Source organism: Catharus ustulatus, chromosome 1 (assembly GCF_009819885.2).
Source record: "Catharus ustulatus isolate bCatUst1 chromosome 1, bCatUst1.pri.v2, whole genome shotgun sequence".
Lineage (NCBI taxonomy): Eukaryota > Metazoa > Chordata > Aves > Passeriformes > Turdidae > Catharus > Catharus ustulatus.
The window spans coordinates 164934364-164960636 of record NC_046221.1 but is presented as its reverse complement, the minus strand read 5'-3'; the positions used below and the strand labels follow the sequence as shown (position 1 = coordinate 164960636).

Below are 26273 nucleotides of genomic sequence, written 5' to 3'. Positions count from 1 at the left end.
ATGGTGGTCACTGTGGCCATGGCAGTGTCCTGGTGTCCCCATGGTGGTCACTGTGGTCACTGTGGCCATGGCAGTGTCCTGGTGTCCCCATGGTGGTCACTGTGGTCACTGTGGCCATGGCAGTGTCCTGGTGTCCCCAAGGTGGTCACTGTGGCCATGGCAGTGTCCTGGTGTCCCCAAGGGGGTCACTGTGGTCACTGTGGCCATGGCAATGTCCTGGTGTCCCCATGGTGGTCACTGTGGCCATGGCCGTGTCCTGGGGCTGTCACTGTGGTCACTGTGGCCATGGCAGTGTCCTGGGGCTGTCACTGTGGTCACTCACTGCTCCATGGCCGTGTCCTGGGGCTGTCACTGTGGTCACTCACTGCTCCATGGCCGTGTCCTGGGGCTGTCACTGTGGTCACTGCTCCATGGCCGTGTCCTGGGGCTGTCACTGTGGTCACTGTGGCCATGGCAGTGTCCTGGGGCTGTCCCCAGCCCTGTCACTGCTCCATGGCCGTGTCCTGGCGCAGCCTGGCCCTCACCACGCCGTCCAGCACGGCGTGCAGCCCCCGGCAGGCGGCCTGGGCCGCGTCCAGCACCGGCCGGAGCCGCTCCTGGTGCAGCCGGGCACTGAGCTGGCACAGGGCCAGCTGCCCGCTGCCGGCCACCGTGGCCACCACCAGCCTGGGCCCTCCGGCCGCCTCCTCGGCCGCGCTCAGGTCGCTCAGGGCCACCGGGGGCCCGGCGGGGGGCTCGGCCAGCCCGGCCGACCCGGCCACCACGGGGCCGCGCAGCGCCACGCCCGCGTCCTGCAGGGCCAGCCCGGCCGCGCTCACGCTGGCCCCCAGCTCACCTCCATCGGCCTGCAGCACCTGGGGGGGGAACAGAACCCTAAATATCCAAAATATCCTAAAATATCCCAAATCCCACAGCCCCAGCTCGCCCCCGTCCGCCTGCAGCACCTGGGGGGGACAGGGACATCCTAAATATCCAAAATATTCCAAAACATCCCAAATCCCACAGCCCCAGCTCGCCCCCGTCCGCCTGCAGCACCTGGGGGGGAGAGGAGAACCCTAAATATCCCAAATATCCTAAAATATCCCAAATCCCACAGCCCCAGCTCGCCGCCATCCGCCTGCAGCACCTGGGGGGTCAGGGACATCCTAAACATACAAAATATCCAAAATATCCCAAATCCCACAGCCCCAGCTCGCCCCCGTCCGCCTGCAGCACCTGGGGGGGACAGGGACACCCTAAATATCCTAAATATCCCAAAAAACACCCCCAAAATCCTCCAAATCCCACTCAGGACCCCCCCCAGGGCACCCCCAGACCCACCCAGGACCCTCCAGGACCCCCCACACCCCCCAGGACCATCCCAGGACACCCCCAGGACGTCCTCAAACCCCCCAGTCCCACCCAGGACACCCCCAAACACCCCCAGGATCCCCCCAGACCCTTCCAGGACACCCCCAGGACACTGCCAAACCCCCTCAGGACCCCCCAGGACCACCCCAGGACACCCCAAAGCCCCCCAGGACCACCCAGGACCACCCCAGGACCACCCTAAACCCCACCCAGGACACTCCAGGATACCCCCAGACCCACTCAGGACATCCCAAATCCCCCCCAGGATCCCACCCAGGATGCCCCCAGACCCACCTGGACACCCCTAGGACACCCCAAACCCACCCAGGACACCCCCAGACCCACCCAGGACCCCCCAAACCCCCCCAGGACCCCCCCAGACCCACCTGGACACCCCCAGGACTACCCTAAACCCACCCAGGACACACTCAGGATCCCCCCAGGACACCCCAAAACCCCTCAGGACACCCCCAAACCCCCCCAGACCCACCCAGGACACTCCCCAGGACCCCCGGAACCCCCTCAAACCCCTCTAGGACCCCCTCAGGACACCCCCAAACCACCCTAGGACGCCCCAGGATCCCCTAAACCCTCCCAGGAGCCCCCCCAAACCCCCCTATCCCCACCTGTACGTGCACATCGATCTGTGATCGGGGGTACAGCTGTCCCAGCACGGCCCCCTCCAGCACCCCCCGCAGCAGCAGCGCTCTCTCCCCCGATCTCCGGTCCCCCCCGCCCTGGGGGGGGCGGCGCCGCCTCTCGCCCCCGCCCGCGAACGGCGCCGAGCTGCAGCGGCAGCACAGCAGGGCTCGGTCCGGGGGGGCTTTGGAGCGGGACCCCCGCACCTGGGGGGAGAGAAATGGGGTACGGGGTGAGGAGAGGGACCCCCGGAATTGGGGGGGCACAGAAATGGGGGTAGGGGGTGGAGAAATTGGGGAGGGGGGACAGAGAAATGCGGGGGGGGCGGTCCTCAGGATGTGGGAAATTGGGGAATGGGGGGGTCAGAGTGGGGGAGGTTCGGACCCCCAAAATCCTGGGGAGGGGGCAGAGACACTGAGGGGTCACAGACACTGAGGGGGGGTCACAGGGACTGAGGGGGGGTCACACACACTGAGGGGGGGGGGTCACAGATCATGGGGGGGGGTCACAGAGACTGAGGGGGGAAACACAAACCCCAAGGAGGATTCACCAGCCCCAGAAAAGATTCACAGCCCCGGGGCCCCGCTCACCTCGTGCGGGCCGTACACGGCCGCCAGCACCTTGGTGTTGCCCTGCTCCAGGTAGGCCGAGCCGTCGGCCCGAGCCAGCACCCCAAGCCGGGCCCGCACCTTGCGCAGCTCGTCCGGCCGGCGCCCATCGGCCCGGAACCCCGCGTCCGACACCAGCTCCAGCCCCGCCATGCCGGCACCGCTCCCGGTTCCGCTCCCGGTGCCGCTCCCGCTCCGGGCACCGCGTGTGGGGCCGGACTACAACTCCCGGCGTGCACCGCGAGCGGCCTTTGCCGCCCGCAAGCGGCGTGAGGGGCCGGACTACAACTCCCGGCGTGCCCCGCGCGAGCCGCCCGCCAATGGGAGGCACCGCCCCTTGACGTACCCATCACGCCAGGCCACGCCCCCAAAGCAGCCGTTGCAGAGGCCCCGCCCCCATTTAAGAGCACGCCCCTCAGGACTAGACCACGCCCCCAAACAAAGCCCCGCCCCCTCGGTCGGTTCGCGGCAACGGCACCGAACGGGACCGGGCGGGAACCGAGCGGGACCGAACGGGACCGGAGCGACCCCTGCCGGACCGGCAGCGCCGCCCAGGACCCTTCAGCGGGCGGTACCGACCCGGGAGCGGGCACCGAACCTCCCCCGAGGGGCACCGAACCTGCTCCGGACTGCACCGAACCTTCCCCGGACTGCACCGAACCTGCCCCGGACTGCACCGAACCTGCCCCGGACAGCACCGAACCTGCCCCGGACTGCACCGAACCTTCCCCGGACAGCACCGAACCTTCCCGAGCGGCACCGAACCTTCCCCGGACTGCACCGAACCTGCCCCGGACAGCACCGAACCTGCCCCGGACTGCACCGAACCTTCCCCGGACTGCACCGAACCTTCCCCGGACTGCACCGAACCTGCTCCGGACAGCACCGAACCTGCCCCGGACAGCCCCGAACCTTCCCGAGACAGCACCGAACCTTCCCCGGACTGCACCGAACCTTTCCCGCCCCTCACCGGACAGCAGTGACCCCTGACCGGACAGTCCCGCCCCTCACCGGACAGCAGTGACCCCTGACCGGACAGTCCCGCCCCTCACCGGACAGCAGTGACCCCTGACCGGACAGTCCCGCCCCTCACCGGACAGCAGTGACCCCTGACCGGACAGTCCCGCCCCTCACCGGACAGCAGTGACCCCTGACCGGACAGTCCCGCCCCTCACCGGACAGCAGTGACCCCTGACCGGACAGTCCCGCCCCTCACCGGACAGCAGTGACCCCTGAGCGGACAGTCCCGCCCCTCACCGGACAGCCCCGAGGCTTTGCCGGACGCCGCTGTCCGGAGAGCCCCGACCTTGTTCCAGGCCGGAGCCGTTCCCTGCCCGGTGCCGTTCCCTGTCCCGTTCGCTGTCCCGTTCCCTGTCCCTGTCCCGTTCCCGGTCCCGGTGCCGGTGCAGCCATGGCGGCCCCGCTCGCCCCCTCCGGTTTCCAGTTCGCCATCGACCGCGGCGGGACCTTCACGGACGTGTTCGCCCGCTGTCCCGGCGGCCGCGTCCGCGTCCTCAAGCTGCTCTCCGAGGACCCCGCGTACCGGGACGCGCCCACCGAGGGCATCCGCCGCATCCTGCAGGAGGTGCGACCCCCGGGACCCCCGGAGCACGGCGGGGACACGGCGGGAACCCCCGGGACAGAGCAGGGACCCCCGGGACAGAGCAGGGACCCCCGGGACCCCCGGGGCAAGGCAGGGACCCCTGGGACAGAGCAGGGACCACCGGGGACAGAGCGGGACCCCCTGGGACAGAGCAGGGACCACCGGGGACAGAGCGGGACCCCCGGGGACAGAGCGGGACCCCCCGGGACAGAGCAGGGACACAGCGGGACCCCCGGGGGGCACCCAGGACAGAGCAGGGACCCCCGGGACATGGCTGGGACCCCCGGGGACAGAACGGGACCCCCGGGGCAAGGCAGAGACCCCCGGGACCCCCGGGGACAGAGTGGGACCCCCGGGGACAGAGAGGGGACCCTCGGAGTCAGAACAGGGACCCCCGGGACAGAACGGGACCCCCGGGACAGAGCAGGGACCCTCGGGACCCCCGGGACAGAACAGGGACCCCCGGGACAGAGCAGGGACCCCCAGGACATGACGGGGACCCCCGGGGACAGAGAGGGGACCCCAGGGTATGGCAGGGACGGAGCGGGACCCCCAGGGACACAGCGGGACCCCCGGGGGGCACCCGGGACAGAGCAGGGACCCCCGGGACATGGCTGGGACCCCCGGGGACAGAGATGGGACCCCCGGGGCAGAGCGGGGACAGAGTGGGACCCCCGGGACCCTCGGGACAGAGCAGGGAATCCCGGGACCCTCGGGGACAGAGCAGGACCGCCGGGACATGGCCGGGGTCCGAACGGGACCCCAGGGTAAGAGCAGGGACCCCCGGGACACCCGGGACATGGTCGGGACCCCTCCCAGGACCCCCGGGGCATGGCGGGGACAGAGCGGGACCCCCCCCAATACCCGACTGGGACCCCCGGGACCACCGGAACCCTGGGACCCCCCCCAATACCCAGCTGGAACCCCCGGGACCACACCAGGACCCCCCTGGGACCCCCAGAATACCCGGGACCCCCTCCCCGAGTGCCCTGCTGGGACCCCCGAGACCCCCGAGATACCCACGGGACCCCCGCCCCCCAAATGTTTCTCTCAGGGACCCCCATGGGAAACCCTGGAAATCCCGGGGACCCCCTTGGGGACCCCCTTGGGAACACCCCCAGACCCCTCCTGCCCCCCAGGATCCCCTCTGAGCCCCCCTAAGGCCCCAAATGGGGTCTGGGGGTTCCCAAATGGGTCTGGGGGTTCCCAAATGGGTCTGGGGGTTCCCGAATGGGGTCTGGGGGGTCCTCAAATGGGGTCTGGGGTCCCTAAAGGGGGTCTGGGGGGTCCTCAAATGGGGACTGGGTGTTCCCAAATGGGTCTGGGGGTCCTCAAATGGGGTCTGGGGGTCCCTAAAGGGGGTCTGGGGGTCCCCAAATGGGGTCTGGGGTCCCTAAATGGGGTCTGGGGGTTCCCAAATGGGGTCTGGGGTCCTCAAATGGGGTCGGGGGGGTTCCCAAATGGGGTCTGGGGTTCAGTTTTGGGGTTGCCCCTGCCCCAGGATGGGATCCAGTGGATCCCCATGGGGGGGCTGTGGGGTTGAGATCCCCCAGGTGAATTTTGGGGTTCCCCAGGTGAATCCTGGGGTACTCAGGTGGATTTTGGGATCCCTCAGTGAATTTTGGGGTCCCACAGGAGCTGGGGGTGACCCAGCCCCGGGAGCAGACCCTGGACGGATCCCAGATCCAGTGGATCCGCATGGGGCGGGGCTGTGGGGCTGGGATCCCCCAGGTGAATTCTGGGGTCCCCCAGGTAAATTTTGGGGTGCTCAGGTGGGTTTTGGGGTCCCACAGGAGCTGGGGGTGGCCCTGCTCCTGGGGCAGGACGGATCCCAGATCCAGTGGATCCGCATGGGGGGGCTGTGGGGCTGGGATCCCCCAGGTAAATTTTGGGGCTCCCCAGGTGAATTTTGAGGTTCCCCAGGTGGGTTTTCGGGTGCTCAGGTGGGTTTTGGGGTCCCACAGGAGCTGGGGGTGGCCCTGCCCCGGGACCAGCCCCTGGACGGATCCCAGATCCAGTGGATCCGCATGGGCACCACGGTGGCCACCAACGCGCTGCTGCAGCGCCGGGGCGAGCGCACGGCCCTGGCCGTGACCCGCGGCTTCCGACACCTGCTGCACATCGGCACCCAGGCCAGGCCGCACCTCTTCGACCTGGTGAGCGCCTGGGGACACCTGGGGACACCTGTGTCACACCTGGGCACACCTGGGGACACCTGGGATACACCTGAACCCCCAAACCCACCCCAAACCCCACACCCACACCTGCTGCACATCGGCACCCAGGCCAGGCCGCACCTCTTCGACCTGGTGAGCACATGGGATACACCTGAGATACACCTGGGCACACCTGGGTACACCTGGGCACACCTGGGGACACCTGGGATACACCTGAGATACACCTGGGGTACAGCTGGGTACACCTGGGCACACCTGGGGCACACCTGAACCCCCAAACCCACCCCAAACCCCACACCCACACCTGCTGCACATCGGCACCCAGGCCAGGCCGCACCTCTTCGACCTGGTGAGCGCCTGGGGACACCTGGGGACATCTGAGATACACCTGGGCACACCTGGGCACACCTGGGATACACCTGGGCACACCTGGGATACACCTGGGATACACCTGGGCACACCTGGGGTACACCTGGGCACACCTGGGCACACCTGGGATACACCTGGGCACACCTGGGGGCACCTGGGTACACCTGGACACACCTGGGGTACACCTGGGCACACCTGGGCACACCTGGGATACACCTGGGCACACCTGGGCACACCTGGGATACACCTGGGATACACCTGGGCACACCTGGGCACACCTGGGATACACCTGGAGACACCTGGGCACACCTGGGCACACCTGGGTACACCTGGGCACACCTGGGGCACACCTGGGGCACACCTGGGCACACCTGGGCACACCTGGGATACACCTGAGATACACCTGAGATACACCTGGGCACACCTGGGTACACCTGGGGACACCTGGGACATACCTGGGTACACCTGGGCACACCTGGGCACACCTGTGCCTCACCTGTTCCTCACCTGCCCCAGCTCCGGCCCTGCCCCACCCCGGTGTCCCCTGGGGTGGCCGTCCCCGAGTGCCCGATGTCCCCGTGCCACCTCCCCCGGTGTCCCCATGGTGACCCCACACAGTGACCACGTGATGACCCCGCGGTGACCCCTTGGTGACCCCTCGGTGACCCCGCAGTGACCCCGCAGTGACCCGTGGCCGCCTGGCACGGGACTGGCACGTCCTCTGACCGGCACGTGCCGGGGGCTGGCACCGTGTCCCTGTGTCACCTCCTGGGCTGGCACCGTGTCCCTGTGCCCCACACTGTCCCTGTGTCCCCTCCGGGGCTGGCACCGTGTCCCTGTGCCCCACAATGTCCCCCTGTCCCTGTGTCCCCATCCCTGACTGTCCCTGTCCCATCCCTGTCCTTCTTCCTGTCCCTGTCCCCACCCCTGTCCCCATCCCTGTCCTTGTCCCCATCCCCATTCCTGTCCCTGTCCTCATCCTTCTCCCTGTCCCCTGTCCCTGTGTCCCCACACTGTCCCCGTTCCTGTCCCCATCCTTGTCCCCGTTCCTGTCCCTGTGTCCCCACACTGTCCTTGTCCCTATCCCCTCTCACTGTCCCTTCCCCCGTGTCCCGTGTCTCCTGTCACTGTCCCCTGTCGCTGTCCCTGTCCCTTGTCGCTGTCCCTTGTCGCTGTCCCCTGTCGCTGTCCCCTGTCGCTGTTCCCTGTCACTGTCCCCTGTCCCCTGTCGCTGTCTCCTGTCGCTGTCCCCTGTCGCTGTCCCCTGTCCCTGTCCCCGTCCCCTGTCCCTGTCCCCTGTCGCTGTCCCTGTCGCTGTCCCCTGTCCCCTGTCGCTGTCCCCTGTCGCTGTCCCCTGTCCCTGTCCCCTGTCGCTGTCCCCTGTCGCTGTTCCCTGTCGCTGTCCCCTGTCCCCTGTCGCTGTCCTTGTCGCTGTCTCCTGTCCCTGTCCCCATCCCCGTTCCTGTCCCATGTCCCCTGTCCCTGTCCTCTCCCTATCCTGTCCCTGTCCCCGTCGCTGTCCGTGTTCTATCTCTTCCTTGTCCATCCCTGTCCCATCACTGTCCCCGTCCCCTGTCCCCATCCCTGTCCCTGTCCCCGTTCCTGTCCCCTTCTTGTCCATCCCTGTCCCCTCTCGCTGTCCCTTCCCCCGTGTCCCGTGTCCTCTGTCACTGTCCCCTGTCGCTGTCCTTGTCGCTGTCCTTGTCGCTGTCCCCGTCCCCTGTCCCCGTCCCCTGTCGCTGTCCCTGTCGCTGTCCCTGTCCCCATCCCCTGTCCCCGTTCCTGTCCCTGTGTCCCCACACTGTCCCTGTCCCGTCCCTGTCCCCTGTCCCTGTCCCCGTCCCTGTCCCCGTTCCTGTCCCGTGCCGGGCCGGGCTCGGTGCCAGTCCTGGCCCGTGACCAGCGCGGCCCGGCCGGGAGCCAGCGGCCACCGGGGAGGGGACAGCGACGGGGACAGGGACAGCGACAGGGGACAGGGACGGGGACAGGGACAGCGACAGGGGACGGGGACAGGGGACAGCGACGGGGACAGGGGACAGCGACAGGGACAGCGACGGGGACAGGGACAGGGGACAAGGACAGGGGACAGCGACAGGGGACAGCGACAGGGATGGGGACAGGGGACAGAGGACAGCGACAGGGACAGGGGACAGGGACAGGGACAGCGACAGGGGACAGGGACAGCGACAGGGACAGCGACAGGGGACAGAGGACAGCGACAGGGGACAGGGGACAACGACAGGGACAGCGACACGGGACAGGGACAGCGACAGGGACAGCGACAGGGACGGGGATGGGGACAGGGGACAACGACAGGGGGAGGGGACACGGGACACGGGGGAGGGGACACGGATGGGGACAGGGGACACACCAAGGACACCCGGCCGGGCCCCGCTCACGGGACAGGGGACACGGGACAGGGGACACGAGGTGACATCCCCGTGCCAGCCCGGCATTGTCCCTGTGCCACCCTGGTGCCAGCCCCGTGACAGCGCCGTGTCCTCCCAGTGCTGGCCCAGTGCCACCCACTCCTGTCCCAGTGCCACCCCAGTGCCACCTACTCCTGTCCCAGTGCCACCCACTCCTGTCCCAGTGCCACCCGCTCCTGTCCCAGTGCCACCCGCTCCTGTCCCAGTGCCATCCCAGTGCCACCCGCTCCTGTCCCAGTGCCACCCCAGTGCCACCCCAGTGCCACCCGCTCCTGTCCCAGTGCCATCCCAGTGCCACCCCAGTGCCACCCGCTCCTGTCCCAGTGCCATCCCAGTGCCACCCGCTCCTGTCCCAGTGCCACCCACTCCTGTCCCAGTGCCACCCCAGTGCCATCCCAGTCCTGTCCCAGTTCACCCAGTGCCACCCCCGTGTCCCCACGGTGTCCCCACAGGAGGTGGCCATGCCCCAGTGCCACCCTCGTGTCCCCTGGTGCCACTCCCGTGTCCCCATGGTGTCCCCACAGTGTCCCCACAGGAGTGACCATGCCCTTGGTGCCACCCTCATGTCCCCACGGTGTCCCCCGGTGCCACCCCCCTGTCCCCACGTGTCCCCACAGGAGGTGGCCATGCCCTTGGTGCCACCCCCGTGTCCCCACGGTGTCCCCACAGGAGGTGGCCATGCCCCCGTGTCCCCCAGTGCCACCCCCGTGTCCCCACGGTGTCCTCTGGTGCCACCCCCGTGTCCCCACGGTGTCCCCACAGGGGGTAGCCATGCCCTTGGTGCCACCCCTGGTGCCACCCCCGTGTCCCCACGATGTCCCCCCGTGTCTCCACGGTGTCCCCCCGTGTCCCCACAGGAGGTGGCCATGCCCCAGTGCCACCCCTGGTGCCACCCCCGTGTCCCCACGATGTCCCCCCGTGTCTCCACGGTGTCCCCCCGTGTCCCCACAGGAGGTGGCCATGCCCTTGGTGCCACCCCCGTGTCCCCACGGTGTCCCCACGATGTCCCCCCGTGTCCCCACGGTGTCCCCCCGTGTCCCCGCAGGAGGTGGCCATGCCGGACATGCTGTACGAGGAGGTCATCGAGGTGGACGAGCGGATTGTCCCCGAGCAGCCGGATTGTCACCTGCCCGGGAGTGACAGCTGGCCCCGGGTACAAGGTGGGTGGCACTGCCATTGTCACCTGTCCCTCAGTGACACCTGGCCCCGGGTACAAGGTGGGTGGCACTGCCATTGTCACCTGTCCCTCAGTGACACCTGGCCCCGGGTACAAGGTGGGTGGCACTGCCATTGTCACCTGTCCCTCAGTGACACCTGGCCCCGGGTACAAGGTGGGTGGCGCTGCCATTGTCACCTGCCCAGGTGGGACATGGGGGTGGCACCGAGGGTGACACCGGGCAGGTGACAATCCTGGTGGCACTGGGTGGCTTTGGGGGGTATGGGGGTTGGGATTTTTTGGGGTTTTTTTTTGTTTTTTGGGGGTTTTGGGTTTTGGGGTTTTGGGGTTTTGGGTTTTGGGGTTTTTGGGTTCGGGGTTTTTTGGGTTTTGGGGTTTTGGGGATTTGGAGTTTTTGGGATTTGGGGTTTTGGGATATTTTGGGTTTTTTTGGGTTTTTGGGTTTTGGGGTTTTGGATTTTTTGGTTTTGGGGATTTGGATTTTTTTGGTTTTTGGGTTTTTTGGGTTTTTGAGTTTTGGGGTTTTGGGGATTTGGGGATTTGGAGTTTTTGGGATTTGGGGTTTTGGGATATTTTGGGTTTTTTGGGTTTTGGGGTTTTGGGTTTTTTGGGTTTGAGGATTTGGGGTTTTTGGGGTTTTGGGGATTTTGGGGTTTTTGGGATTTGGGGTTTTTGGGTTTTTTGGGATTTTGGTGTTTTTGGGGTGTCCCTGACCCCTCTCTCCCCCAGGCTGCTCCGGGGTCACCCTGCTGGTGCAGTTTGGGATTTTTAGGGTTTTTTGGGTTTTTTTGGGTTTTGAGATTTTGGGTTTTTGGGTTTTTGGGGATTTGGGGGTTTGGGGTTTTTGGGTTTGGGGGTTTTTTGGGTTTTGGGGTTTTTGGGTTTTTGAGTTTTGGAGTTTTGGGGTTTTGGGTTTTTTGGGTTTGGGGATTCGGGGTTTTTGGGTTTTTGGGGTTTTTGGGATTTGGGATTTTTGGGGATTTGGGGATTTTTGGGGTTTTCGGGGTTTGGGGATTTTGAGGTTTTTGGGATTTTGGGTTTTTGGGGTTTTTGGGTTTTGGGGGTTTTTGGTTTTTTGGGTTTTGGGGTTTTTGGGGTTTTTTGGGTTTTTTAAGTTTTGGGTTTTTTTGGGTTTTTTGGTTTTGAGGTTTCTGGGGTTTTGGGGGGTTTTTTTGGGTTTTGGGGTTTTTGGGTTTTGGGGCTTTGGGTTTTTTGGGTTTTGGGGATTTGGGAGTTTTTGGTTTTTCGGGGGGGTTTTGGGGTTTTTTTGTTGTTTTTGGGGTGTCCCTGACCCCTCTGTCCCCCAGGCTGTTCCGGGGTCACTCTCCTGGTGCAGTTTGGGATATTTTTGGTATTTTTGGGGTGTCCCTGACCCCTTTCCCCCCCAGGCTGCTCCGGGGTCACTCTCCTGGTGCAGAAGCCGCTGGACCTGGAGCGGCTCCGGGGGGACCTCGAGGGGCTCCTGAGCCGCGGCTTCCGGAGCCTGGCGGTGCTGCTGCTGCACAGCTACGCGTGAGTGCGGGTTTGGGGGGGTTTGGGGGGGTTTGGGGGGGATTTGGGATCCTCAATCCCTGCTGCTGCTGCACAGCTACGCGTGAGTGCGGGTTTGGGGGATTTGGGGTCCCAGGGGGAATTTGGGGGGATTTTGGGGTTTTGGGGTCACCAGGACCTGCTGCTGCTGCACAGCTACGCGTGAGTGTGAGATTTTGGGGGGATTTGGGGGGGTCCTCAATCCCTGCTGCTGCACAGCTACGCGTGAGTGGGGTCTGGGGGGTTTGGGGGGATTTGGGGTCATCAGAACCTGCTGCTGCTGCACAGCTACGCGTGAGTGCGGGTTTGGGGGGATTTGGGGGGATTTGGGGGGTCCCAAATCCCTGCTGCTGCTGCACAGCTACGCGTGAGTGCGGGATTTTGGGGGGATTTGGGGGGTCCCAGGGTGGTTTGGGGGGTCTGAGGGGGTCCTGGGTGGGTTTGGGGTCTCCAGGACTCGCTGCTGCTGCACAGCTACGCGTGAGTGCGAGGTTTGGGGGATTTTGGGGGGTCGTGGGGGAATTTGGGGGATCCCAGGGGGGTTTGGGGTCTCCAATCCCTGCTGCTGCTGCACAACTACACGTGAGTGAGAGATTTTGGGGAGATTTGGGGGGTCCTGGGGGGATTTTGGGGGGATTTGGGGTCATCAGAACCTGCTGCTGCTGCACAGCTACGTGTGAGTGCCGGGTTTGGGGGTCCCGGGGGGATTTGGGGGGTCCCAGAGGAGTTTGGGTTCTCCAGGACTCACTGCTGCTGCACAGCTACGCGTGAGTGGCGTCTGGGAGGTCCCAGGTGTGACACAGGTGACACAGGTGTCCCCACAAGTGGCCAGGACATGAGCGGCAGGTGGGGGTTGGGGTCACTCAGGTGACCCAGGTGTGACCCACGTGTGACACAGGTGTGACACACAGGTGACTCAGCTGTGATTCAGGTGACACAGGTGGCACACAGGTGTCACTCACGTGTGTCCCCAGGTGTGTCCCCAGGTGTGACCCCAGGTGTGACCCAGGTGTGTCCCCAGGTGTGACCCAGGTGTGTCCCCAGGTGTGTCCCCAGGTGTGTCCCCAGGTGTGACCCAGGTGTGACCCAGGTGTGTCCCCAGGTGTGTCCCCAGGTGTGACCCAGGTGTGACCCAGGTGTGACACAGGTGTGTCCCCAGCTGTGACCCCAGGTGTCACTCAGGTGTGACCCAGGTGTCACCCAGGTGTATCCCAGGTGTGACCCAGGTGTGTCCCCAGGTGTGACCCAGGTGTGACCCAGGTGTGACACAGGTGTGACCCCGGTGTGTCCCAGGTGTGACCCCGGTGTGTCCCCAGGTGTGTCCCCAGCAGTGACCCCAGGTGTGACCCAGGTGTGTCCCCAGGTGTGTCCCCAGGTGTCACTCAGGTGTGACCCAGGTGTGTCCCCAGGTGTCACTCAGGTGTGACCCAGGTGTGTCCCCAGGTGTCACTCAGGTGTGTCCCCAGGTGTGTCCCCAGGTGTGTCCCCAGGTGTGACCCCAGGTGTGTCCCCAGGTGTGACCCAGGTGTGACCCAGGTGTGTCCCCAGGTGTGTCCCCAGGTGTGACCCAGGTGTGTCCCCAGGTGTGTCCCCAGGTGTGACCCAGGTGTGTCCCCAGGTGTGTCCCCAGGTGTCACTCAGGTGTGACCCAGGTGTGTCCCCAGGTGTCACTCAGGTGTGACCCAGGTGTGTCCCCAGGTGTGACCCAGGTGTGACCCAGGTGTGTCCCCAGGTGTGTCCCCACAGGTGGCCCGAGCACGAGGAGCAGGTGGCCGCGCTGGCCCTGCAGCTGGGTTTCTCTCAGGTGTCACTCAGGTGTCACTCAGGTGTCTCTCAGGTGTCACTCAGGTGTCACTCAGGTGTCTCTCAGGTGTCACTCAGGTGTCCCCAGGTGTGACCCAGGTGTGACCCAGGTGTGTCCCCACAGGTGGCCCGAGCACGAGGAGCAGGTGGCCGCGCTGGCTCTCCAGCTGGGTTTCTCTCAGGTGTCCCTGTCCTCGGGCGTGGCGCGCATGGCCCGGGCCGTGCCCCGCGGCCTCACGGCCTGTGTGGACGCTTACCTGAGCCCAGGTGTGCGCAGCTACCTGCACAGCTTCTGCCAGGGCTTCCGGGACGGGCTGCAGGTGAGAGGGACACGGGGGACATGGGGACATCTGGGGGGACACCTGGGGACACCTGGGGGGACATGGGGGGACACCTGGGGGGACATGGGGACACCTGGGAAGTCACCTGGGGGCACCTGGGAACACCTGGGGGGACACTGGGGCATCATGATGACATCACAGGGACAGCCGGGGACACCCCATGGACACCTGGGAACACCTGGGGTGGCACTGGGACACCTGGGGACACCTAGGGACACCTGGGGGGGACACCTGGGGACATCTGGGGGCACTGTGACACCTGGGAGGACACCTGGGGACATCTGGGGACAACTGGGGACACCTGGGGGGACACCTGGGGTGGCGCAGGGACACCTGGGGACGTCACAGGGACGTGACAGGGACAGGCTGGGACCCCCCCCCCCCCCATTTCCCATTGGTACCGCCCAAACCACCCCCCCTGAACCCCAAACCCCCCCTGTACCCCATAAACACCCCATACAAACCCCACAAACCCCATAAAAACCCCGATGTTTTAGGGTGTCCGGGTGCTGTTCATGCGCTCGGACGGGGGGCTCACCCCATAAACACCCCATAAAAACCCCACAAACCCCATAAAAACCCCACAAACCCCATAAAAACCCCACAAACCCCGATGTTTTAGGGTGTCCGTGTGCTGTTCATGCGCTCGGACGGGGGGCTCACCCCATACAAACCCCACAAACCCCATAAAAACCCCACAAACCCCGATGTTTTAGGGTGTCCGTGTGCTGTTCATGCGCTCGGACGGGGGGCTCACCCCATAAAAACCCCATAAAAACCCCATAAAAACCCCATAAAAACCCCATAAAATCCCCATAAAAACCCCAAATCCCACAGGGGGTCCGGGTGCTGTTCATGCGCTCGGACGGGGGGCTCACCCCATACAAACCCCATAAAAACCCCACAAACCCCACAAACCCCACAAACCCCATTGTTTCAGGGGGTCCGTGTCCTGTTCATGCGCTCGGACGGCGGGCTCACCCCATAAAAACCCCATAAACACCCCATAAAAACCCATAAAAACCCCATAAAAACCCATAAAAACCCCATAAAATCCCCATAAAAACCCCACAAACCCCATAAAAACCCCACAAACCCCAAATCCCACAGCGGGTCCGGGTGCTGTTCATGCGCTCGGACGGCGGGCTCACCCCATACAAACCCCATAAAAACCCCATACAAACCCCATACAAACCCCATAAAAACCCCATTGTTTCAGGGTGTCCGTGTGCTGTTCATGCGCTCGGACGGCGGGCTCACCCCATAAACACCCCATAAACACCCCATAAAAACCCCATAAAAACCCCACTGTTTTAGGGTGTCCGTGTGCTGTTCATGCGCTCGGACGGCGGGCTCACCCCATAAAAACCCCACAAACCCCACAAACCCCATTGTTTCAGGGGGTCCGTGTGCTGTTCATGCGCTCGGACGGCGGGCTCACCCCATAAACACCCCATAAAAACCCCAAATCCCACAGGGTGTCCGTGTGCTGTTCATGCGCTCCGACGGGGGGCTCACCCCATACAAACCCCATACAAACCCCATAAAAACCCCATAAAAACCCCACTGTTTTAGGGTGTCCGGGTGCTGTTCATGTGCTCGGACGGCGGGCTCACCCCATACAAACCCCATAAAAACCCCATACAAACCCCATACAAACCCCACAAACCCCACTGTTTTAGGGTGTCCGGGTGCTGTTCATGCGCTCGGACGGGGGGCTCACCCCACAAACCCCACAAACCCCATTGTTTCAGGGTGTCCGGGTGCTGTTCATGCGCTCGGACGGCGGGCTCACCCCATAAAAACCCCACAAACCCCATAAAAACCCCACAAACCCCGATGTTTCAGGGGGTCCGTGTGCTGTTCATGCGCTCGGACGGGGGGCTCACCCCATAAACACCCCATAAACACCCCATAAAAACCCCACAAACCCCATACAAACCCCACAAACCCCGTTGTTTCAGGGGGTCCGGGTGCTGTTCATGCGCTCGGACGGCGGGCTCACCCCATAAACACCCCATAAAAACCCCATAAAAACCCCATTGTTTTAGGGTGTCCGGGTGCTGTTCATGCGCTCGGACGGCGGGCTCACCCCATAAACACCCCATAAAAACCCCACAAACCCCATACAAACCCCACAAACCCCACTGTTTTAGGGGGTCCGTGTGCTGTTCATGCGCTCGGACGGCGGGCTCACCCCCATGGCCCGGTTCCGGGGGTCCCAGGCCATCCTGTCCGGCCCCGCCGCGGGGGTCGTGGGCTACGCCCGGACCACCTTCGACCCCCGGGACGGGACCCCCGTGATCGGCTTCGACATGGGAGGTGAGCGCGGAGTTGGGGTGCGGGGTGCGGGGTGCGGGATTTGGGGTGCAGGGATTTGGGATTTGGGGTTCAGGGGATTTGGGGTGCGGGGGATTTGGGGTCTGGGGGATTTGGGGTGCGGGGGATTTGGGGTCTGGGGGATTTGGGGTCTGGGGGATTTGGGGTGCGGGGGATTTGGGGGATTTGGGGTGCGGGATTTGGGGTGCGGGGGGCTTGGGATATGGGGTGTGGGGGATTTGGGGTGTGGGGGATTTGGGGTATGGGGGGTTTGGGGTACGGGGGTATGGGGGATTTGGGGTGCGGGAATTGGGGGATCTGGGGGATTTGGAGTGTGGGGGGCTTGGGGTATGGGGGGTTCTGGGATTTGGGGTACAGGGGATTTGGGGTGCAGGGGGATCGTCTGGGGATTTGGGGTACGGGGGATTTGGGGTATGGGGGGATTGGGGTGCGGGGGGTTCGAGAGATTTAGGGTGCAGAGGATTTGGGGGTCTGGGGCATTTGGGTCTGGGGATTTGGGGTCTGGGGGATTTGGGGTGTGGGGGGATCAGGGGTCTGGGGGGTTTGGGGTCTGGGGGATCTGGGATTTGGGGTCTGGGGGGTTTGGGGTGCGGGGAATTTGGGGAGTCTGGAGATTTGGGGTGTGGGGATTTGGGGTCCAGGGGATTTGGGGTGCAGGTGGTCCCGTGGGGATTGAGGGTGTGGTAGGTTTGGGGTTCGGGGGATTTGGGGTCTGGGGGATTGGGGGGTCTGGGGGATTTGGGGTATGGTGTGGTCCCCTGGGGATTTGAGGTGTGGGGGGGGGGTCCGGGGAATTTGGGGTGGGGGGGGGGGTTGAGGTGCAGGGGTTTTCAGATGAGGGGATTTGGGGTGCGGGAGGTCCTGTGGGGATTTAGGGTCTGGGGGGTCTCGTTGGGATTTGGGGTCTGGGGTCTGGGGTCCCACCAAGGCTGGGAGCCCCACGGAGTTTGGGGTCCCGCCGGGTTTAGGATCGGGCGGTTTGGGGGTCGGACAGTTTGGGGTCTCTCTGTTTTGGGGTCTGTCAGTTTTTGGGGTCTCTCTGGATTTGGGATCGGGCAGTTTTGGAGTCTCTCTGAGTTGAGGTCTTTCTGTTTTGGGGTCTCTGGGTTTGGCGTCTCTGTTTTGGTGTCAGTTTGGGGGTCTGGCAGTGTTTGGGGTCAGTTTGGGGTCAATTTGGGGTCAGTTTGGGGTCAGTGTTTGGGGTCACTTTGGGGTCAGTGTTTGGGGTCAGTTTGGGGTCAGTGTTTGGGGTCAGTGTTTGGGGTCAGTTCTGGGGTCAGTTTGGGGTCAGTGTTTGGGGTCAATTTGGGGTCAGTTTGGGGTCAGTGATTGGGGTCAGTTTGGGGTCAGTGTTTGGGGTCACTTTGGGGTCAGTGTTTGGGGTCAGTGTTTGGGGTCAGTTTGGGGTCAGTGTTTGGGGTCAGTCTGGGGTCAGTTTGGGGTCAGTTTGGGGTCAGTCACTCTGTGGTCACTCTGTGGTCACTATGTGGTCACTCTGGGGTCACTCTGTGGTCACTCGGTGTTTGGGGTCACTCTGTAGTCACTCTGAGGTCACTCTGGGGTCACTCTGGGGTCACTCTGGGGTCACTCTGGGGTCACTCTGTGGTCACTCAGTCACTGTTTGTGTCCCAGGCACCTCGACGGACGTGAGCCGCTGTCAGGGGTTGGGGTCACTCTGTGGTCACTCTGTGGTCACTCTGTGGTCACTCTGGGGTCACTCTGTGGTCACTCAGTGTGTTTGGTGTCCCAGGCACCTCGACGGACGTGAGCCGCTTCGCGGGCGCGCTGGAGCACGTGTTCGAGGCCAGCACGGCCGGAGTGTCCATCCAGGCCCCGCAGCTGGACATCAACACCGTGGCCGCGGGGGGAGGGTCCCGCCTCTTCTTCCGGTGGGGAGGGATGGCCCCTGTCACCTTGGGGTCACCAATGTCCCCTTGGTGTCACCAATGTCCCCTTAGTGTCCCCTTGGTGTCCCCAATGTCCCCCTGTCACCTTGGTGTTACCTGTCCCCTCAGTGTCCCCTGTCCCCTCAGTGTCCCCTCAATGTCCCCTCAGTGTCCCCAATGTCCCCACAATGTCCTCTCAGTGTCCTCTCAGTGTCCTCTCAGTGTCCTCTCAGTGTCCTCTCAGTGTCCCCTCACTGTCCCCTCAATGTCCCCTCCATGTCCCCTCACTATGTCTCAGTGTCCCCATGGTGTCCCCTCAGTGTCCCTCAGTGTCCCCTCGATGTCCCCTCAGTGTCCCCAATGTCCCCTCGGTGTCCCCACAGTGTCCCTCAGTGTCCCCTCGATGTCCCCCTGTCCCCTCAGTGTCCCCTGTCCCCTCAGTGTCCCCTCAATGTCCCCTCAGTGTCCCTCAGTGTTCCCATGGTGTCCCCTCAGTGTCCCCAATGTCCCCTCAGTGTCCCTCAGTGTCCCCTCAGTGTCCCCTGTCCCCTCAGTGTCCCCAATGTCTCCTCAGTGTCCCCTCGGTGTCCCCTCAGTGTCTCCTCAGTGTCCCCTCACTGTCCCCAATGTCCCCTCAATGTCCCCTCAGTGTCCCTGTGTCCCGGTGGATGTCCCCTCAGTGTCCCTTCAATGTCCCCTCACTGTCCCCTCACTGTCCCCTCACTGTCCCCAATGTCCCCTCAGTGTCCCCAACGTCCCTGTGTCCCGGTGGATGTCCCCTCAGTGTCCCCTCAGTGTCCCCTCAGTGTCCCTCAGTGTCCCTGTGTCCCCTTGGTGTCCCCTCAGTGTCCCCTCAATGTCCTCTCAGTGTCCCTGTGTCCCTGTGGATGTCCCCTCAGTGTCCCTTCAGTGTCCCCAATGTCCCCACAGTGTCCCCTCAGTGTCTCCTGTCCCCTCAGTGTCCCCTCAGTGTCCCCTGTCCCCACAGTGTCCCCAATGTCCCCTCGGTGTCCCCTGTCCCCTCAGTGTCCCCTCAATGTCCCCTCAGGTCCGGTCTCTACGTTGTCGGTCCCGAATCCGCGGGGGCGCACCCGGGCCCGGCGTGTTACCGCAAGGGTGAGTGGCACTGTCATTGTCATTGTCACCTGTGTCACTGTCATTGTCACCTGTGTGTCACTGTCACTGCCTCGTGTGTTACCGCAAGGGTGAGTGGCACTGCCATTGTCACCTGTGTCATTATCACCTGTGTGTCATTGTCATTGTCACCTGTGTGTCACTGTCACTGTCACTGCCCGGCGTGTTACCGCAAGGGTGAGTGGCACTGCCATTGTCATTGTCACCTGTGTGTCACCTGTGTCACTGTCATTGTCACCTGTGTGTCACTGTCACCTGTGTGTCACTGTCACTGCCCGGCGTGTTACCGCAAGGGTGAGTGGCACTGTCACCTGTGTCACTGTCATTGTCACCTGTGTCACCTGTGTGTCACCTGTTACCGCAAGGGTGAGTGGCACTGTCACCTGTGTCACTGTCACCTGTGTGTCATTGTCACCTGTGTGTCACCTGTGTGTCACCTGTGTCACCATCACCTGTTACCACAAGGGTGAGTGTCACTGCCACCTGTGTGTCAGTGTGTCACTGTGTCACCTGTGTGCTCCCCGTGTCCCCTGACTGTTACCACGAGGGTGAGTGCGGGACAGCCCTGTCACCTGTGTCACCTGTGTCTCCCGTGTCCCCCCTGACCCCCTGACTGTCCCCAGTGTCCCCAGGGTGTCCCCTGACCATCCCCTGACTGTCCCCTGACTGTCCCCTTGTGTCCCTCTGTGTCCCCAGGGTGTCCCCTGACTGTCCCCGTGTCCCCCTGTGTCCCCAGGGTGTCCCCTGACCATCCCCTGACCATCCCCTGATTGTCCCTGTGTCCCCAGGTTGTCCCCAGGGTGTCCCCTGCCCATCCCCTGACTGTCCCCTGACTGTCCCCGTGTCCCCCCAGTGTCCCCAGGGTGTCCCCTGACCATCCCCTGACTGTCCCTGTGTCCCCAGAGGGTCCCCTGCCTGTCCCCAGGGTGTCCCCAGTGGGGTCCCCTGACTGTCCCTTGCCTGTCCCCTCGGTGTCCCCTGCCTGTCCCCTTACTGTCACCATGTCCCCCGGTGTCCCCAGGGTGTCCCCTGACCATCCCCTGACTGTCCCCTCAGCGTCCCCGTGTCCCTAGGGGGTCCCCTGACCATCCCCTGACTGTCCCTGTGTCCCCAGGGTGTCCCTTGACCATCCCCTGACTGTCCCCTTGTGTCCCCGTGTCCCCAGGGTGTCCCCTGCCTGTCCTCTCACTGTCCCCCCGGTGTCCCCAGGGTGTCCCCTGCCCATCCCCTGACCGTCCCCTCAGTGTTCCCATGTCCCCAGGGTGTCCCCTGCCTGTCCCCCATGTCCCCTGCCCATCCCCTGACTGTCCCCGTGCGTCCCCATGTCCCCAGGGTGTCCCCTGCCTGTCCCCTGACTGTCCCCCCGGTGTCCCCAGGGTATCCCCTGACTGTCCCCTCAGTGTCCCCAGGGCGTCCCCTGACCATCCCCTGACTGTCCCCTCAGTGTCCCCAGGGCGTCCCCTGACCATCCCCTGACTGTCCCCGTGTCCCCTGGTGTCCCCAGGGGGTCCCCTGACCATCCTCTGACCATCCCCTCGGTGTCCCCTTGTCCCCAGGGTGTCCCCTGACTGTCCCCCATGTCCCCTGACTGTCCCCTCGGTGTCCCCAGGGTGTCCCCTGACTGTCCCCCATGTCCCCTGACTGTCCCCTCAGTGTCCCCAGGCTATCCCCTTGTGTCCCCATGTCCCCAGGGTGTCCCCTGACTGTCCTGATGTGCCCTGACTGTCCCCTCGTGTCCCCAGGCTATCCCCTGACTGTCCCCTCGTGTCCCCAGGGGGTCCCCTGACTGTCACCGACGCCAACCTGGTCCTGGGCCGGCTGCTCCCCGAGTACTTCCCGCGGATCTTCGGGCCGGGCGAGGACCAGCCGCTGTGCCGGGACAGCGCGGTGGCCGCGTTCCGCCGCCTGGCCGCCACCATCGGGGACTTCCGGAGTGCCACGGGGGACAGCGCTGTCCCCGAGGCGTCCCCCGAGCCGCCCTCGGTGGAGGAGGTGGCGCTGGGCTTCATCCGCGTGGCCAACGAGGCCATGTGCCGGCCCATCCGCGCCCTGACACAGGTGGGTGTGACATTGTCACTGTCATTGTCACCTGTGTGTCACTGAGGCCATGTGCCGGCCCATCCGCGCGCTGACACAGGTGGGTGTGACATTGTCACTGTCATTGTCACCTGTGTGTCACTGAGGCCATGTGCCGGCCCATCCGCGCCCTGACACAGGTGGGTGTGACATTGTCATTGTCATTGTCACCTGTGTGTCACTGAGGCCATGTGCCGGCCCATCCGCGCCCTGACACAGGTGGGTGTGACATTGTCATTGTCACCTGTGTGTCACCTGTGTGTCACTGAGGCCATGTGCCGGCCCATCCGCGCGCTGACACAGGTGGGTGTGACATTGTCATTGTCATTGTCACCTGTGTGTCACTGAGGCCATGTGCCGGCCCATCCGCGCCCTGACACAGGTGGTTGTGACATTGTCATTGTCATTGTCATTGTCACCTGTGTGTCACTGAGTGTCACTGTGTGTCACTGAGGCCATGTGCCAGCCCATCCGCCCACTGACACAGGTGGGTGTGACATTGGGTGACAGAGGTGCCACCTGGTGTCATCTGGTGTCATTGAGTGTCCCTGACTGTCACTGAGTGTCCCCTGGGTGTCACTGGGTGTCACCTGGGTGTCACTGACTGTCATTGAGTGTCTCTGGGTGCCACTGAGTGTCGCCTGAGTGTCCCTGGGTGTCCCTGGGTGTCACTGACTGTCACTGAGTGTCCCTAGGTGTCACCTGATTGTCACTGAGTGTCACTGAGTGTTCCTGGGTCTCCCTGGGTGTCACTGGTTGTCACTGGGTGTCATTGGGTGTGCTGGGGACAGCGGTGTCACCTGGGGTCACGTGGTGTCATCTGGGTGTCACTGAGTGTCACTGAATGTCACTGGGTGTCACTGGCTGTCACTGAGTGTCCCTGATTGTCACTGACTGTCCCTGTCTGTCCCTGTCTGTCCCTGACTGTCCCTGTCTGTCCCTGTCTGTCCCTGTCTATCCCCGACTGTCCCTGTCTGTCCCTGGGTGTCCCTGTCTGTCCCTGACTGTCCCTGTCTGTCCCTGACTGTCCCTGACTGTCCCCTGGCTGTCCCTGGCTGTCCCTGTCTGTCCCTGTCTGTCCCTGACTGTCTCTGACTGTCCCTACCTGTCTCTGTCTGTCCCTGCCTGTCCCTGTCTGTCCCTGTCTGTCCCTGTCTGTCCCTGAGTGTCCCTGTCTGTCCCCGACTGTCCCTGACTGTCCCTGGTTGTCCCCTGACTGTCACTGTCTGTCCCTGTCTGTCCCTGTCTGTCCCTGTCTGTCCCTGACTGTCCCCGTCTGTCCCTGTCTGTCCCTGTCTGTCCCTGTCTATCCCTGTCTGTCCCTGACTGTCCCCTGACTGTCCCTGTCTGTCCCTGACTGTCCCTGTCTGTCCCTGACTGTCCCTGTCTGTCCCTGACTGTCCCCTGACTGTCCCTGTCTGTCCCTGTCTGTCCCTGTCTGTCCCTGACTGTCCCTGACTGTCTCTGACTGTCCCTGTCTGTCCCTGTCTGTCCCTGTCTGTCCCTGACTGTCCCTGACTGTCTCTGACTGTCCCTGTCTGTCCCTGTCTGTCCCTGTCTGTCCCTGACTGTCCCTGACTGTCCCTGGCTGTCCCTGACTGTCCCCGTCTGTCCCCCCGTGCCAGGCTCGGGGACACGACGCGTCCCGTCACATCCTGGCGTGTTTCGGTGGCGCGGGCGGGCAGCACGCGTGTGCCATCGCCCGCACGCTGCGCATGGCGCGGGTCTGCGTGCACCGGTACCGGGACAGGGCTGCGCTGGGGGCCCGGGGGGCTTGGGGACCCTCGGGGTGGGGTCTCGGGGGGTCCTGGAGGGGCTCCGGGGGTGCGGAATGGGGTCTGGGGAGTCCTGGGGGTCCTCGGAGTGACGTTTGGGGGGGACCTGAGGGGTTTGGGGGCTTTGGGGGGTCCCGGGGGGGAGTTTGGGGAGGGGTCCTGGGGGGTTCTGGGGGGTTTGGGGGCAGCCGGAATGGGGTTTGGGGGATCCGGAATGAGTTTTGGGAGGGGTTTTGGGGGTCCTGGGGGATTTGGGCGGGTTTGGTGGGGGGTCCTGGAGGGGCTTCATGGGTGCGGAATGGGGTTTGGGGAGTCCTGGGGGTCCTCGAAGTGGGGTTTGGGGGAGTTTGGGGGAGGGGTCTCGGGGGGTTCTGGGGGGTTTGGGGGGTCCTGAGGGGTTTGGGGACCCTCGGGGTGGGGTACCGGGGGGTTCCTGGGCGTTTTAGGGGGATTCTGAGGGATTTGGGGGATCCTGAGGGGCTTGGGGGGTCCCGGGGGGGAGTTTGGGGAGGGGTCCCGGGGGGTCCTGAGGGGTTTGGGGGGTTCTGGGGATTTGGGGGGAGCCGGAATGGGGTTTGGGAAGGTCCCCGGGGGGGGGTTGGGGGGTCCTGGGTGGTTTGGGGGGGGGACCGGGAGGGAGTTTGGGGAGGGGGTCCCGGATGGCTTGGGGGGTTTGGGGGGGTCCTGGGGGGTCCTGAGGGGTTTGGGGACCCCCGGAATGGGCTTTGGGAGGGTCCTGGGGGGGGTCTCGGGATTGGGTTTGAGGGGGTTTGGGGGGTCCTGGGGGGGTTTGGGGTGGGGGTCCCAGGGGGTCCTGAGGGGTTTGGGAACCCCCGGAATGGGGTTTGGGGGAGTCCTGAGGGGGCTTGGGGGGTCCTGGGGGATTTGGGGGGGCTCCTGGGGGGGTTTGGGGGGGTCCCGAGAGGGAGTTTGGGGAGGGGGCCCGGGGGACTTGGGGGGTCCTGGGAGGTCTTGGGGTGTCCTGGGTGGGGTTTGGGGGAATCCTCTGCTGTCGCCTCGTGTCCCCTGATGTCCCCGATGTCCCCAGGCACAGCGGGCTGCTCTCGGGCTGTCCCCTCGCTGTCCCCCGATGTCCCCTGATGTCCCCGCTGTCCCCTGATGTCCCCTGATGTCCCCGTGTCCCCAGGCACAGCGGGCTGCTCTCGGGCTGTCTGGGGGCTGTCCCCTCGCTGTCCCCTGATGTCCCCGTGTCCCCGTGTCCCCAGGCACAGCGGGCTGCTCTCGGCGCTGGGGCTGGCTCTCGCCGATGTCGTGCACGAGGAGCAGGAGCCGTGCGCGCTCCCGTACGGCCCCGGCGCGTTCCCGCGCCTCGAGCAGCGGCTGCGGGAGCTCGAGCGGCGCTGCCGGGACGCGCTGCGGGGACAGGGGTTCGCCGAGTGAGTGACAAAGGGGACAGGGGACAGTGACAGGGGACAGGGGTTCGCCGAGTGAGTGACAAAAGGGACAGGGGACAGTGACAGTGACAGGGGACAGGGGACAGTGACAGGGCTTCGCTGAGTGAGTGACAAAAGGGACAGGGGACAGGGGACAGTGACAGGGGACAGGGGGTGACAAAAGGGACAGGGGTTCACTGAGTGAGTGACAAAAGGGACAGGGGTTCGGAGAATGAGTGTGGGGACAAGGGACAGTGACAGGGGACAGTGACAGTGACAGGGGGTGACAAAGGGACAGGGGGTGATAAAGGGACAGGGGTTCGGAGAGTGAGTGAGGGGACAGGTGACAGTGACAGGGGACAGGGGTTTGGAGAATGAGTGAGAGCAGGGACAGCGACAGGGGGTGACAAAAGTGACAATCGCCACAAATGCTGACAGGTGTAACAAACACGGGGGAGGGGCGGGAGGGAGAGCCGGGCGGGGCGGGATGGGGACAGGGGACAGCGGGATGGGGACAGGGTGACACGGGGACAGGGTGACACGGGGACAGGGTGATGGGATGGCAGGATGATGTGGTGATGGTGACACTGAGGACGGGGTGACATGGTGACAGTGACAGGGTGACAACAGTGACAGAGATAAATTCACAGTGACACAGTGATGTGGTGACAGTGACAAAGTGACACCAATGACACAGTGACAGTGACACTGTGACAGTGACACAATGACACAGTGACACAGTGACACAGGGACACAGTGACACAGTGACAGTGACACAGTGACAGTGACAGACACAGTGACAGTAACACAGTGACAGTGACACAGGGACAGTGACACAGTGACAGTGATACAGTGACAGTGATACAGTGACACAGTGACACAGTGACACAGTGACAGTGACACAGTGACAGTGGCACAGTGACACAGTGACAGTGACACAGTGACAGTGACACAGGGACAGTGACACAGTGACAGTGACAGTGACACAGTGACAGTGATACAGTGACACGGTAACAGTGACACGGTAACAGTGACACAGTGACAATCACACAATGACACAGTGACAGTGACACAGTGACACAGTGACAATCACACAATGACACAGTGACAGTGACACAATGACACAATGACACAGTGACACCCTGACCCGGTGCCACCATGTCCCCGTGGCTGTCCCCAGCGAGCAGATTGTCACCGAGCCGTTCCTGCACATGCGCTACGAAGGCACCGACGGCGCCCTCATGGTGTCAGCGCGGGGCCACCCCGCCCGGCCGGACACGTGCCAGGCTGGGGACTTCCTGGGGGCCTTCACCGAGCGGTGAGTGCCACCACCCTGTCCTGGTGCCACCAACCCTGTCCCAGTGCCACCAAACCCATCCCAGTGTCACCAGTCCCATCCCAGTGTCACCAGTCCCACCCCAGTGCCACCAAACCCATCCCAGTGCCACCAGCCCTGTCCCAGTGTCACCACCCCGCCCGGCCGGACACGTGCCAGGCTGGGGACTTCCTGGGGGCCTTCACCGAGAGGTGAGTGCCACCACCCTGTCCTGGTGTCACCAACCCCATCCCAGTGTCACCAACCCTGTCCCAGTGTCACCAACCCCGTCCCAGTGCCACCAAACCCATCCCAGTGCCACCAGTC

The 26273-nt window shown here is 64.0% G+C and overlaps 4 protein-coding genes across 5 annotated transcripts in view; 2 read left to right on the top strand and 2 right to left on the bottom strand.

Moving 5' to 3' along the window:
• Positions 1-26273, bottom strand: part of LOC116999522 (NAD(P)(+)--arginine ADP-ribosyltransferase 2-like) — a 703496-nt gene that overhangs the window by 472654 nt on the left and 204569 nt on the right. The gene's annotated exons all lie outside the window — the stretch shown is intronic.
• The window catches only part of LOC116994645 (erythroblast NAD(P)(+)--arginine ADP-ribosyltransferase-like), a 284339-nt gene that overhangs the window by 164290 nt on the left and 93776 nt on the right, over positions 1-26273 (top strand). The window lies entirely within an intron of this gene.
• LOC116994850 (exosome complex component RRP41-like) lies at positions 411-3843 on the bottom strand. Of its 2 annotated transcripts, XM_033056810.1 has the most exons (4): positions 3531-3843; positions 2580-3195; positions 1977-2195; positions 411-854 (listed from the first exon to the last, which is right to left on the bottom strand). In XM_033056810.1, the coding sequence occupies exons 2-4, from the start codon at positions 2748-2750 to the stop codon at positions 483-485; spliced, it is 762 nt and encodes a 253-aa protein (XP_032912701.1). In that variant the 5' UTR covers positions 2751-3195; positions 3531-3843; the 3' UTR covers positions 411-482. The 2 variants fall into 2 exon arrangements, with proteins under 2 accessions (XP_032912701.1, XP_032912700.1); XM_033056809.1 differs by lacking the exon at positions 3531-3843 and having other exon boundaries at positions 2580-3507.
• LOC116999217 (5-oxoprolinase-like) overlaps positions 3850-26273 on the top strand; it is a 41873-nt gene continuing 19449 nt past the window's right edge. Inside the window, exons 1-12 of the mRNA XM_033065603.1 lie at positions 3850-4182; positions 6165-6356; positions 10221-10335; positions 11741-11864; positions 13810-14005; positions 16183-16348; positions 18117-18255; positions 19301-19368; positions 21161-21444; positions 23088-23200; positions 24464-24634; positions 25812-25949. Of these exons, the coding sequence (XP_032921494.1) occupies positions 4009-4182; positions 6165-6356; positions 10221-10335; positions 11741-11864; positions 13810-14005; positions 16183-16348; positions 18117-18255; positions 19301-19368; positions 21161-21444; positions 23088-23200; positions 24464-24634; positions 25812-25949 (1880 nt within the window). The 5' untranslated portion in view covers positions 3850-4008. The remainder of the gene's footprint in view (positions 4183-6164; positions 6357-10220; positions 10336-11740; positions 11865-13809; positions 14006-16182; positions 16349-18116; positions 18256-19300; positions 19369-21160; positions 21445-23087; positions 23201-24463; positions 24635-25811; positions 25950-26273) is intronic.